This window comes from Lampetra planeri, chromosome 19 (genome assembly GCF_965212315.1).
Source record: "Lampetra planeri chromosome 19, kcLamPlan1.2.h2, whole genome shotgun sequence".
NCBI classification, from domain to species: Eukaryota; Metazoa; Chordata; class Hyperoartia; order Petromyzontiformes; family Petromyzontidae; genus Lampetra; species Lampetra planeri.
Window position 1 is genome coordinate 6,526,713 of NC_136125.1, and position 15,209 is coordinate 6,541,921.

The 15,209-nt window shown below is 51.4% G+C and overlaps 1 protein-coding gene across 1 annotated transcript in view; it reads right to left on the minus strand.

Moving 5' to 3' along the window:
- DACH1 (dachshund family transcription factor 1) overlaps window positions 1-15,209 on the minus strand; it is a 168,907-nt gene that overhangs the window by 45,781 nt on the left and 107,917 nt on the right. The window contains exons 5-6 of the mRNA XM_078602693.1: window positions 10,494-10,649; window positions 2,013-2,215 (exon numbers count right to left, since the gene is read on the minus strand). Coding sequence (XP_078458819.1) covers window positions 2,013-2,215; window positions 10,494-10,649 — 359 coding nt within the window. The remainder of the gene's footprint in view (window positions 1-2,012; window positions 2,216-10,493; window positions 10,650-15,209) is intronic.

The window sequence follows — 15,209 nt, forward strand, 5'->3', positions numbered from 1 at the left end:
ACAAATAGTTGTGGTGAACATGCAAACAAGAAAAAACACATGCTCTCATAGTATATGTGGTTCATGCAGACATGATTCCTTGCAAAAGGTTTCAGTTTGGTGTTTTAACATCTTAACACCTGTTTCATTGCCAGAAAGGGTAAAACCTATTCTTATATTTTGTATTGTTGTTGTAACTTCCTGACGCGTCCCCACAGGGCATCTGTAGAAGAAAAAAAGCTTCATAGCTCATCGGATTCCTCCAGTCTGAATACAGATGCTGATTCTGACATCGTAGGCACGGGGAGGCCTTCATCCAGAAGTGGACTGAGCGCAGCTGATTGATTATTATACCAATTTGGATGTAAACGTAATATAATGGCATTATATAATTTGAACCATGTATATGGTGTTGTTGCTGCGTTGGCACAAGCACAATTAACAATAAAAACTAAGCTCTATCTCTGGCCTCTCTACGTATTGTGAAGATTAGAGCTATTGCCCGAAACGTCGACTGCTTTTCATAATTTTCATTTTAAAGCCTCTTTGTGTTATTGACGGAAGTGTTGAGTTTATTGTCATAGGTGGCTCATATTAGACATTCGTCAATAACACTACCCTCAAGAGGAAAACATATATATATACACTACATGACATCTCGGGCATTAGCCCCTTCTTCATATGAGACAGAGAGGTTATCTCTATCATAAATTTATTTTACAATAAAAAATAAATGGCCTTGAAAAGAAAATGTCTACCAGGGCACCATGGTGGATACGAATGCATTCTCCCAACTATTATTCACTCAAGCCCGTGTGGCCACCTCTCTGTGCCTCCGCTTTGAAGGACAACGATTGCCCGAAACGTCACCAATTACGCCACTTGTCCTCTTCAGGGCAATGTTATTGAGCAATGTTTTGAATATTTAATTCGGATCTACACGGCGATACGAATACAATGCATTTCAATTACAATCCATTAGCGTGTAGTTTTCATTTAACCCATCCTCGTGTATTATTAATCACCCCCCCTCCCATCGCCAGCCCCCTGTCAGATGATGGTGAGGAGGGAGCCGAGGGGATCGCACGACACAATCTACCAAAATAATAAACAAATAGATGGCAATTCCTTCAGCCGGCATTGCAAGCAGCGGCCGTGGCTCTTGCTGTCCGCGTCTTTCCTTCTCGATCTCTGCGAGATAAAGGGAGGACGGAGAGAGGAAAGAGAGAGAGGAGAGAGAGCAAGGGGAGAGCAAGGGAGAGCGAGCCGCAAGGGCAGCTTGCCCTGCTTGCTCGCCTGCCCTTGCAATGCCAGCCCTGCTCATCGCGCGTTTGCAGCAGCAGCACACAACAAGCAGCAGCAGCATCCTCCTGCAAGAGCATCATCAGCAGCATTATCATTAACACCAGCATTATCATCAGCAGCAGCAGCACACAACAAGCAGCAGCATCCTCCTGCAAGAGCAGCAGCATTATCATCAGCAGGAGCAGCAGCATCATCAGCAGCAGCATTATCAGTAGCATTAGCAGCAACAGCAGCAGCAGAAACAGCAGCATCATCATCAGCAGCAGCATCATCCTCCTGCAAGAGCAGCAGCATTATCATCAGCAGGAGGAGCAGTAGCATCATCAGCAGCAGCATTATCAGTAGCATTAGCAGCAACAGCAGCAGCAGAAACAGCAGCATCATCAGCAGCAGCAGCATCATCCTCCTGCAAGAGCAGCAGCAGCATTATCATCAGCAGGCACAGCATCATCATCAGCAGCAGCATCATCATCAGCAGGAGCATGAATTCCCCATGCAGTCTGCTCTTCAACCGTGCATCACGCAGCTGCAGAGCGGGAGGCAACCACGAGGGGTGGGCGGTGGCGACGAGGCTGAGATTTTATTTGGGGTGGGGGGAGGGTCTGGGCTGGCGTGGGGACGAAGGGGGGTGGTGGTGGTGGTTGTGTCGGTGTGGAGGGTGATGATGATGATGACGACGACGACGATGCCCGTCGCGTCGTCTCCCCCCCCCCGGCCGCCGTGGTTACCTTGAGGCCCGCGTCGAGTCTGAGCGGGTGTCCGGGCTGAGCCTCGCCGGCCCCGGCGGCCATGTTGCTGGCGTTGCCACCGCCACCGAGGTGGGTCATGTGACCCATCGCCATGGTGACGGAGGCGGCGTGCGGCAGCGAGACGGGGAGGAGCGGGTGCGACATCATCATGAAGGGGAGCGCGCTGCCCATGTGCTCCAGGCCTGAGTCACGTGGTGGAGGGGGGGAGTGGGGTAGGGGGGGGTGGGGGAGTGGGGTGGAGGGGGGGGCACGGTGGTTTTGGGAGGGGGGGGGGGCGAGGGTGGTTTGGGAGGGGGGTGGCGAGGGTGGTTTTGGGAGGGGGCACGGTGATTTTGGGAGGGGGGGGCAGAGTGGTTTTGGGGGGGGGGTGGTTTTGGGAGGGGGGGGAGGTGGTTTTGGGAGGGGGGGGCAGAGTGGTTTTTTGGGGGGGGAGGTGGTTTTGGGAGGGGGGGGCAGAGGGGTTTTGGGGGGGGGGAGGTGGTTTTGGGAGGGGGGGCGAGGGTGGTTTTGGGAGGGGGGGGGCAGAGTGGTTTTTTGGGGGGGGAGGTGGTTTTGGGAGGGGGGGGGCAGAGTGGTTTTGGGGGGGGGGAGGTGGTTTTGGGGGGGGGGCGAGGGTGGTTTTGGGAGGGGCAGAGTGGTTTTGGGGGGGGGGAGGTGGTTTTGGGAGGGGGGGGGCAGAGTGATTTTTTGGGGGGGGAGGTGGTTTTGGGAGGGGGGGGGGGCAGAGTGGTTTTGGGGGGGGGGGGAGGTGATTTTGGGGGGGGGGGCGAGGGTGGTTTTGGGAGGGGGGGGGCAGAGTGGTTTTGGGGGGGGGAGGTGGTTTTGGGAGGGGGGGGGGCAGAGTGGTTTTTTTGGGGGGGAGGTGGTTTTGGGAGGGGGGGGGGGCAGAGTGGTTTTGGGGGGGGGAGGTGGTTTTGGGGGGGGGGCGAGGGTGGTTTTGGGAGGGGGGGGGCAGAGTGGTTTTGGGGGGGGGAAGGTGGTTTTGGGAGGGGGGGGCAGAGTGGTTTTTGGGGGGGGGGCGAGGGTGGTTTTGGGGGGGGGGCGAGGGTGGTTTTGGGAGGGGGGGGGCAGAGTGTTTTTTTGGGGGGGGTGAGGTGATTTTGGGAGGGGGGGGCAGAGTGGTTTTTGGGGGGGGGGGCGAGGGTGGTTTTGGGGGGGGGGGGCGAGGGTGGTTTTGGGAGGGGGGGGGGCAGAGTGTTTTTTTGGGGGGGTGAGGTGATTTTGGGAGGGGGGGGCAGAGTTGTTTTTGGGGGGGGGAGGTGGTTTTGGGAGGGGGGGGGCGAGGGTGGTTTTGGGGGGGGGCGGCGAGGGTGGTTTTGGGAGGGGGGGGGCAGAGTGGTTTTTTGGGGGGGGGAGGTGGTTTTGGGAGGGGGGGGCGAGGGTGGTTTGGGGGCAGGGTGGTTTTGGGGGGGGGGAGGTGGTTTTGGGAGGGGGGGCGAGGGTGGTTTTGGGGGGGGGGCGAGGGTGGTTTTGGGGGGGGGGCAGGGTGGTTTTGGGAGGGGGGAGGGTTTCGTGGAGGGGGGGGGGGCAGGGGGCAGACGAGAAAGAGAGAGAGATGATGATGATGAGGATGACGAGGCTGACTAAAACAGGGGTCGGCAAACTTGCAGCTCGGGAGCTGCATGCGGCTCTTTAAGGACCCGCCGTCTCGTATTCGCCACGACGCGGTGCAATGCGCCACGTCACATGTCGACGGGGGGGTTTGTGTACCGAATTCGAAACAAAATGCCCCTTTTTCTTGGTTATTTCGGTAAAGTCACGTAGAAGGGAAATAATAAAATAATAAACATAAAACATTATAAAATAATTCTCACGACGTTTCGGCCACAACGCAAGCAGCCGTCCTCAGGTGAAGAACAAGTCTGTCGGAAAGACAGCGTCTGAAGCTTGCGTTGCGGCCGAAACGTGAGAATTATTTTATTATGTTTTACTTTTATTATTTCCCTTCTACGTGACTTTACCGAAAGAACCAAAAAGATGAATCCCTGCAGTCACGAAAGCTTTTAATCGAAAAATGCCCCTTATTGTTATTTTGATTGCCGATCCCCTGGACTAAAATAATTAACTGTTCACCCCCCCTCCACGCCCTCGGCTTTAAATATTTGTCAGTGATTATGTTCAGATAGGGGATGGTTTTGGATTTTTAAGGAAATTTTATGGTAAACTTTTTTTCGCAATTTCGGATCAGTCGCACCGTGTTATTTAGATTATTTTGCTGCTATAAATGTCCGCGTGATAAGCCACTTCGTTGAGCTACCATTTGTGGCCAGGTCGCTTCTGAAAAAGAAGCTAGATAACTCAGTGGGCTTTGCAGGGTAAGATAAAATAGTTTAGTTTTTATTTGTATATTTGTTTAAAGTGTTTTGTTTACCTTTCCTATACTTTGCACTCCTATCGTGTTATTGTTTTGTTTGTTGTAAACGTTCTTACCCGCCCCTACTGGACATCTGTAAAAAAGAGATTTATAGCTCGTCAGATTCTTCCAGTATAAATAAATACACGAAGTCTGATTCTGACTCGGGACTTTTCACCAACCCACCCACCGCCCCCGCGCCCCCACGCGCCATCGACAGTAAATATTTGTCAGTGACTATTTTCAGTAAAAAAACTAAAGTACAATAATGGGGATGGTTTGGGATTTTTTTTAAAGGAAGTTTTAGGGTAACTTTTTTTTCCAAATTTCAGATCAGCTGCACCGAGTTATGTGCCCACGACTGTGACGTCACTGGACGCCACGTGCCGCCTGTTTTTGGCGGGAAAGCAGAAGTGAAGTGGTGTTTGTGACGTCACTTCCCTTTTTTTAAAACTACATTTTAAGTTGCTGGGGGGGGGGGGGGGTTCTGAATCGTCCGAAATTTCATATCCAGGCCAGATTTTCGGTATTTTTCTGATGAGCAATCAGGAGCACATCTCCCTCGCAGCGATGCATTGCAGTTAAGCGCATGGGGTTTCAGCCAGACTGTGGGAGTTTCGGGGTATCGCACTAGCAAAACAGTTCCAGGAGGTTTCTGGGTAGATTACAGATAGGCCCTTCCTACTTTCACCCCCCCTCCACCCCTTCATCACGGTTAAGAGTTCTACTGCACTGTGATTGTATTACATCTACACAACTCCTACTGGCTAATATCTTCAGTACTGAGCCTGCTGCTGCTCATGCGCCACTGTTACACGGTATTAAATATTCCATCAGCGGCACAATCAGCATTGATGTCACCTTCCCGGGAAACACGCCAACGTCGGGACATTGGCATGCGGTTGGACCAACGTTCGCGCAACGTTGGCCCAAGGATCCACGTTCACTCGAATTGTCGAATGCGGAGTCGTGAGCACAAAAATATCAGATTTTTTTTTTGTTTGTCGTCCAACATTCTGTGGGTGTCTCTGAGCCATACCTAGAACATTTTGGGAGTGTCCGGATAGCCACGACACCCACAGTGGTAGCTGAGCCCCTGGTTAAGAGACAAATGGGGCATCACAATCGGGATATCTCACGGCGCAGAATATTTGAAAATGAACCGCCGCAATTAATGATGAGCGAACCCGCGATCAAAAAACAGACCCTGAGTTTTTATCTGGTTAATCGCCTGATGAAGCTGGTTGTTGTAATCACCAGCGAAACGTCGTACTCAACGTGTAAATGTTGTGGGTTTATTCTCCAACACAACGGTATGCTGCAATAGTAACTAATAGGCACTTTTTTTTACTTGACGAACATTACTGATTGGCCGTGTCGGGTGGTGGCGGGTTTAACGACGCATTTATATTTATGCGATCTAACCCAAAAAAAAACTTTATTACAGATGATATTGGTCACGAAAGCCCTCGTGTTAAACAGACAGCAAAGGTTGATATTTTTGGGGATAACCCCCCCCACCCACCCACCGCCCTCCCCCCTACGGGGTCCCAATCCCCAGTGATTCAAGTTTGAATTCCGGTGACGGCTAACATCAGTTTCAAGTGCAATGTTGGTGTATTTACGTATGCCATGTGGGGAGCGGTGGTGTAGCGGTTAGCGTCCTGTACCACAAACCCAGCGACCCAAGCTCGATTCCTACTCATGGCCAACACCAGTGACGACTATCTGAACCAATTCTGGGCTTCCCCTAGGTCGACTCAGCCTGATGTGGTGTGCAAACATTGCCACTCAGGAGACAAAGGCGGCCGGGCGTGGTACTGGCCACACAGCCCCTTATGTGCCATGCCGACATTCATAGACGCTCGCCAACAGCATTCAGCCGTAGAGCGAGCAGCTCGCAATCGCGAGTTCACCTCCTGATTTGGCGGTTGACTCAGCCCATCATCTCTCCGAGGTCGATACAATAGATAACAACTTGTGGTTAAGTCAACAGTGGTTGTCCTATGCATAGACACGCCCCCGCCATAGCAACGTGGAATGTCTCCACCACTGCTTCAGGCCTGCAAACTAAACGAGCACCGGTGGCCGAATGATCACTTGAGCAGGAATATCACTTTGACTCTGACTTTAAAAACGGCACTTGCCCTAACAGTGTGCGAAGGCTATACGGGGGATCTTTGTCGTCTGTGTGTAAGGGGGGTGGGGGGGGCACACTCGCTGCTAATGTGATTGCGTGCGCGTCAGGGTCAAACCGGCCACACAGCTCCGGGAGAAATCAATCGCTGGAGGATGGGCGACGTGGCAGAAGTATTTATAGAATTATGCTCGATTTGCCCCATCACCAATGGTGAGAGCCATCAACACGTTTCGTCCTGTAGACCGACCAGCAACAAACGGGGACTTGGCGAAAACAAGACAGCATCTTGCTGTCCCTTTGCCGGACGTCGGCCAAAGAAACGTTATTTTTATTTCGTACTGACGCAAATATTTGATCAGACAAAAAACATTGCTGTTGATGCTCCTGCTGCTGGTAATGCTGCATTGGCAGTGGTGCACAAACACAGTTAACAATTCAACACGCTCGACAATAACACTGTGGCCTTGAAAGAAAAGGTGTATAACAGGCGACGTTTCATATTGTTGGTAATCTTAGTGCATTGTTGGTATTTGTGTACACATCTTCACAGTGCATAAATGGTATAATTTGTTTACACATCTTTCATGTGCTATGAAGGCCCTTTTCCCGAAACGTCACCTGTTACTATATGTTTTATATCTTTCAAGGCCACAATGTTATTGACGAATGCGTTGAGTTTGCGAATGACTTCATGAATTATTTCCGCAGAGCGGTGCACATATTTTACAAACTTCTTTGTAAATTTCCCCACTCAATTTTTATCCCTATTGTGCAAATTGGTGAATAATCAATTCGTAAATCTCGCGATCTTTCATGCTGGAGAGTGGCCCGTGGAAGCGCATGTCACAGAACTACCCCTGAGGTCCCTTCACGTGCCCTATGGTGCACACAGTAGTAGAGGGCAGCACTTGCCCACCCACTCTACCCCTTGAGAGTAATGTTCGCTGCATGACAGTAAAAACCGATATTATGATTCTCAAACCTGAAATTGTGTGCAGTCATTCGTGACTGGTCTGAAACCATCAACCAACTACTACTTGAGAAGCCGGTCTTAATCGCAATCTAGTCCCCGTGGGTCTCCATGTGAATCTATGAGTCTCTATGCGACTCTCGTATGGGTCTCGGTGTGAGTGAGTCAGTGGTGACCGTGCCAAAACCATCAGATCACTATACCCCCCCCCCTCATCCACACGAGAGCCCGGTTTTAATTGGTGGTTGAATCCTGCGTCGTCGGAACCTGGGACCTCTGCAATGATGACTCATCGCCTCTGACCTCTGAGCCACTCGGCCCGCCTCGAAAACATTTTTAAAAACCAAATTGCACGATTAGAGCAGGTGCTCGCGTGTTTTGCCACGTCTCGAACCACGTACGCAAGCGAGGCACGCGCACACAACACACAATTGTTGTAACAGAACGTTCCATTCCATTCCAGTCGTTGGGTCATTGAGTGCGTTGTATGACATGGGTCACATTGGCGATGGAAGGTTTACAAGATCTGTTAAAAACATTTTTTTTTATAATGCAGTGATTAAATATCCACGAACACAGGAGGCAGTCGGAATAGCACTTTAGGTAATACACACACACACATAAATAAATAACAAGCAATATTTACTCAAACGGTGATTTGAATATTCATGGCCGTTTGTGCCACCCGCAGATGAATACGTTCACACATCATGATCACCACCATCATCAGCCAGGATCAATCCACTGCTGGCTGAAGGCCTACCCCAAGCGGTCACCACACCGTCAATGGTTCTGCAACGTAACCATCTGTGCAGCGCCTGCGCGTGACCCAATGTCATCACCTTCTCTCTCTCTCTTTCCTGGGTGGTCGTGCTCGTCAGACGCTCTCTCTATTTAGCGATGGGCATAAACAAAAAAAACTTGATACATTTTATTTTGACATCGATGTGGACTCTATGGGCCTCTGCGTGAGTCGTTGGAGACCGGGCCGACGCCATCTAGCTCACCGCGTGCGAGAGATGCCGATGGTTTTGACATCTATGGCATTGATCGCTGCGACGGGGATCGGCAAATCGATCTTTTCCTCTGGAGGTTGCGTTTTTCACTCGGGACGAAAGGCCCAAAAATATCGGCGAAAATATACCATCCCGCATGCCCGTCCGTCGGCCGTCCTTAATTTTAAAACACTTCGATTCATAAATAAAAACTTGGTCCCTCTCCAAGCGTCACTGACGGGGGTATCGTGTAGGCTGTAGATACGTGTAATGTCCATGTTCTGGAAAGTAGACTAAGTTAGCTGCTGCTGGTTGGGTGTTGACCATGCATCAATAGCCATGAGCCTTTGGTCCAATACCCTCCGATATTGCAAAGCACTCGATCTTTCGACGTGATTTGTAAAGGAGACTTAAGATCGCGATTGAGCGTTTCTGCTTCGGCAGGAGCCTCGTGCCACTGTGTTGTGTGCATAAAGTTATTAAATAATTGTTGTTGATTCCTCCAGTCTTAAGTAAAGATTTTGATTTTGTTTTGTTTTGTAACGATACATCCCGGTAAAGTGACGCACGTCTGTGTTGTTCTGTGTTGACCGTGAAACACAACAACAACAACCACAACCTTCTCCTCAGACTATGAGATGTTTTCTATTTTACTTCCGATGATTCGTTATTTTTTTCGATAATAAACATCGCTTCTGAATATCTGCATCGCTCTTTCGTGCCCAGAGTTCATTTTAAAAAAAGAAGGGAAAACAACGTCGAGACGCTTTGACGCCTTTCATTTAATTAATGACGCCATCTCTTCGATCCGCATCAAGGCTTTGCTTTCCACGTCCCATCCGCACGGTTGCATTCCTTGCCTGCCGCTCCATCATTATCCTTGACCGTTCGCCGTCGTCCCTTCGAAGCCGTGTGACGCATCCTGCCCAGCAAGCACCGCTCACCTTTTCCTCACGGTTTGAATGACGGTCCCTAACCTGCGTGCGGCTCTTTAATCCCACGTGCTCATCTCTCCGTCTCTGCAGAGTAATCCCAAGCGCATCACTCTCTCTCTCTCTTTTCCTCCCCTAACTGGCCAAGTGGCTCAGGCATAGAACGAGCGGCACGCAATCGGGAAGGAACGCGAGTTTAATTCCTGGTTGGCGGGTTGACTCAACCCATCACCACTCCGGGATCGATAGATTAAGTACTACTTTATGGGGAATTCAACTCTGGTTGTCCTATGGATAGACTCGCCCCCAACATCGGAATGTGGAATTCTCACCACTGGCTGAGGGCTGTAAACAGGATGCGAGCACCAATACCTCAATGATAATTTGAGCGGAAAATCACTCTGAATACGTTATTCTCTGGGCATTTTTCAGATTATTTTTGTCTACGTGTACTTTCGATTTCTACAAAATTCGAAGTTTCGCTGAGCGTCGCTGTATAGGAGGTGGATTCTATGGGCGGCGAGTTTCTACCCCCTTGGCTCTGGGTTGAGGAAGCCACAAACTCCACTCAGGGACTTCCAGACTCTAGTGATTTTGTGGGCACGTGGATTCATTGAGAAAACTGAAATGTGCTGGCAGTGGCATCATCATTTGCAGCGTTATCACGCATATACTCGTATATATACCCATCTACTTATATAGAGAGCCCATAGACTCATATATAGACCCATCGACTCATATAGAGACCCATAAACTCAGACAGAAACCCACTTACATAAACGCTCACAGATTCACGCATTTACCAATATATTGACGAATAGACTCAGAAACACTCAAATAGAAACCCACATAGCTCTATACCCATATAGAGAACCCTATAGACTCGTGTATAGAGTCCCATTCACTCGTTGAGAGCCCCGTGTACTCGTAGAGAGTCCCAAAGACTCGCATAGAGACCCATAGAGGCAATGTACTGGTAGGGTCTTCTGCACCATCATCATCACCACTACAATGAATTACCCCCCACCCACCCACCCGCCCACGAGAACTGACTGCGTCTCGCGCCTCACCGTTGGAGAAGAGGGAGCTCTGCTGGAGCTGGGTGAGGGGGTGTGAGGTGGGGGGGCCGTGCGTCGCCGACAGGGGCTGGGCGCTCATCCCCGGGGGGGTCAGGGGGGTCTTGGGGGAGTGGTGCTTCCCCCTGTCCCACAGACCCTCACCTCCACCTGCCGGAAACACGAGGGGGGGGGGGCGGGGGGAGGAGAAAGCAGGGCGGGGGGGGGTTAAGCCCGGGTCCGTATTTGGACACCTGGTGGATGTAGCGACAAGCATTGGTGGTTCCGGGAGGGCATCCACCTAAGGGGATGGGGCGCCGCGGTGGTGAGACGTTAACTACCTCGCCTGGTATACAGGAGGACGTGGGTTCGATCCTGACCATGACGCGTGTACATTTGCAGTCCACGTGTGTTCCCTCTCTCTCTCCATGTGGTTGCGTGGTTTTTTTTTCCGTGTCCTCCGGTTTTTCCCTCCACGTTTACAATCAATAGGCGTTTAGAGTATTTGGTTTGTTATACATTTCCACGTGATAAGCCACTCCGTTCATATATCGTTTATGGCCAGGTCTCTTTTGAAAAATAATCAGTTCGGGTGCAAGTGCCAGGGCGGATTGGACTCAACACCACCCAGAGGTGTGCTGCTCACAAATACCAGGAGGGCGCGTCTCCTACCCATCATGCCTTGCATGCGTGTCATGTGACCACCACATTGCACGTGCGATACTTTCTCTCTCTCGGTGTCATCTGTCTGTCTCCAGCCTACGTTGGATCCGAGCTACTGAATCGCTTACGTGCGACCAGTTGCGAACAGTTGCACGATCGATTGCTCACGGCATCGATCAGCTCGCCGATTTGCAGCGACGCGTTTCGTCGTGTGCAGGAGCACATTTGGGAACTGTCATTGCGTGGTACAATTGTAAGTATTACAGTTAAAAGAGTAACACGTGGAACATGTGGTTTCTACAGGGCAATAAGTAAGATTGTGACGATGGGATCGCTCCTCCCATCATGCATTGCGCGTCAGGGTCCAAAATTACCGAATTCTAAGGATTACACCGCAAATGACTACATTTGGATTATACGGAGCACATGATACTCTACCCTGGTCTCTTGAGTTCTCACCTGGTGTAACAAAATAGACTTCGACTAAACTTAAACTTGAACCTGACGTCGCACCGCCTTGTTTCAGACCACCAACTCAAAGGAGTCAAAATTTTCGTCGTTATTTTTAGACAGCAGCAGTTGAATGCCAAACAACTGTGTACCGGTTTCACCGTTGGTAGGAATCATCAGTACAACATAGCCATCGGTATGTAAAACATTTTTAAGTTCTTGCACAAAGACTTCACCGTAATGATCTTCAGTAGAGCTAACAATTGACCTGGTTAGGTCGGGACAGTCCCAGTGGTTTCATGAAGTCTGTCCCGGTGTCTCCCCTCGAATCTTTTGTGAAAATCGGGATCTTGTCCTATTTTTATATTTCTTGGTCTCGTGCTCAACTCAAGATGACTCGGGCGGGGCTACCTGGGGAGTGGGTGGGGCTACCTGAGCAGTGGGTGGGGCTACTTGAGCAGTGGGCGGGGCTACCTGAGGAGTGGGCGGGGTTGCCTGAGGAGTGGGCGGAGCTACCTGAGCAGTGGGCGGGGATACCTGAGCAGTGGGCGGAGCTACTTGAGCAGTGGGCGAAGTTACCTGAGCAGTGTGCGGGGCTACTTGAACAGTAGGCGAGGCTACCTGGGTAGTGGGCGGAGCTATCTGAGCAGTGGGCGGAGCTACCTGGGTAGTGGGCAGGGCCTATGATCAATCTGCAGGGGTGGCAATGCCAGAAATGGCAAAATAAGAAATGATGTCTCATATTCTTAGGTTTTTTCGGTAAAGTCACGTAGGTGAAAATTTTAAATTAATAAAAGTAAAATACAACTATCGTGCTGTGACGGTTCCACCTGAAGACGGAAGCTTGTGTTGCCTCCGAAACGTCGTGATTTTTTTATATTTATTTTACTTTTATTAATTTAAAATTTTCACCTACGTGACTTTACCGAAAAAACCTAAGAATATGAATCCTTGCAGTCACGAAAACTTCAAATCTAGAAATTATGTCTCCTTCATACATCTGTCCCTGCACAAACAAAACAGACGCGTTGTTCACGCTTGCCGTCATTCACTTTCACAGCGGCGCATCATTGCAGCAGCATTGGTTCAGTACAAGCAAACTCTGGACCGGCTTTGACGAAAGAGCGTCTCATCAGCAGGGGATGCAGCCTTGATTGGAACCGACGACGAGTGAACTTGCCCAGATGTTCACGGGCAAGGTGCCGCTCTCCGTTAGACATGGGGTCCAGAAAAAAGAAAGAAAGAGAAAAAAATCGATTGCGTTGGCGGAGCGACTTTGTCGTTTGGGCGCGGCTCTTGGGAAACGTGAGCGAGGCTGACGGAACGATGGGGACTGACGGAACGATGGGGGGGGGGCTGCCCCCGATTACAGCGCGCGGGAGCTCCGGCTGAGCCTCGCAGAAGTGTGGCGGTCTCGATCGCAGGCGGCGGAGAGGGTGAGCAGGCTAGAGAGGGGATGCAAGAGAGAGGGGATGCGAGAGAGAAAGAGGGGATGATGCGAGCCGAGGGCTGATAAGGGACAGACAATGGGATGTCGGCAGGGCGGCCCGGGATCGGAGGGATGCCGGGTGAGTGGTTGGCGGAATGCTCCACAATAGGACCTGACATGAGCACAAAGATGCCACAGGAGGCGAGGCGGGCGGAGGGGTGACTGAGAAGAGGTGGGGGGGGGGGGCGGTGGGGGCTGTGCGTGCGTGATGGGGGTGCAATGGGGGTGCGAGTTGGGGCTGTATGGGGAGGGGGGGTTGCAGGAGATGGGGAGGGATGGAGGGGTGTTCCCAGACAGATGGCGAGCTGGTTGGCCTATTGATTGATTATTAAAAGAACAAAACTGAGAGCGCCCCCAACAATCCCCCCACCCCACCCGACCCCCCCCCCGCCCCGCCCCCCCTAGGCAGGCGTATGCCGCGGCTATCGCGTTCACGCTGCCCCAGACTGTCGTCGCGAGCGCGAGATCTGAGCCAAGTCGTGGAGCCGCCCAGCGCGTGCGCGCACGGGCGGATGAGTGGGTGGGTAGGTGAGCGTAAGGTTAATAGACGGGTTGGATGATGGGTGAGTGGGTGGGTGGGTGAACGAGTAAGTTAATTTATAGGTGGGTGGGTGGGTGAGTGAGTAGGTGGAGTGGGTGAGTGTGCCGGTGAGTGAGGGTGGGTGACGTAGGGGTTAGCGCGATGCGCTACGAACCCGGCGGCCCGAGTTAGATTCCTGCTCACGGCCAACACCGGTGACAATTATCTGAAGTACCTGGTGAGGTCTGTAAACATCGCCACTGGGGAGACAAAGGCGGCCGTGCGTGGTGCTGGCTACCCACTCCCTCGTGTGCCGTGCCGGCCTTCATAGGTACTCGCTAACAGCACTTGCCCCAACAATCTGTTGAGGCTACACGGGGGATCTTTGTCTTTGAGTGAGGACGGGTGGGATGAATGAGTGAAAGTGTCCGAGCTAGCGGATGAGTTTGTAGGTGACCGGGGTAATTTATGGGTGTGAGGGTGGGCGAATGAGTGGGTGAGTATATGAGCATATGGGTGTGTGAGAGGTTGGGTTCACGAGTGGGTTAAATATGGGTGCGTGAGCCAGTGGGTGGGTGAATAGGTTAATGTATGGGCAGGAGGGTGAATGAGTGTGTGTGTGTGAAGGACGCTACTGGGCAGTTGGAGGCAGTCGCCCCCCAGCAACAACGGAGGGCAGAGGAGCGATGCTCACAACAGCTGATGCATCTGCCAGTCATTTCAGTCAGCCAACCCATGGCATCTGGGTCTGTCCCGAGACCTCCTGTCAGCGAGCCTTCGACACTTCACGTGCCCTCAAAGTGCACCTGGCCTGGCACAGGCGCCGTGGTGACGTCACCGTCACTTAGTGGCGAATGGCGGTTGTATTGGATTGGTGTGTATAAATGGGCGGGCGTCTGTGTATCTGAGAATATGGGTGGGTGAGTGAGTGGGCTTGAGCGGGTGAGCATGTGAGTAGGATAATGTATATATGGAGTGTTGGTGAGTGAGTGGCTGGGTGAATGAGCAGGTTAGCGTATGGGTGTGTGATTGAGTGGGTGGGTGACTGTATGAGTGTTTGAGTGAATAAGTATGTGAATGTTTGGGTATGTGAATGAGTCGGTGAGTGTGCGAGCGGGCGGGTGGGTGAATAGGTTAATGCATGGGTGGAAGAGACGGTGTGTGACCATATAAGTAGGTGCGTGTGTATAGGTGAGTGTGAGGGTACGGGTGGGTACGTTAACTTATGGATCGGCGGGTGGGGGTGTAGGTGAGTTTATGGGTGAGTGAGTGGGTGGGTAATATTAAGCACACGTTGGTGTTTGGCGCGTGTTCCTGTGATCACATGGATGAGTGGACGTGTTTTTGCGTGAATACCCGGGTGACTGAGTAAACGCATGGATGAGTGTTTGTAGAGGTGAGTAATTGTTTGAATGACTAGGTGAGTGTGTGAACGAGTGAGTGACTTGGTTGGTGCGTGAACGTGTGCGTGGGTGAGGGAATGGATTGGTGAGTGAGTAGATGTGTGTGAGAGTGGGGAGCGGTAGTGTTGCGGTTAGCGCTACGCTGCGCTACGAACCTTGCGACTCCCGCCCACGGCAAACACCAGTGACGATTATCTGAACCGGTC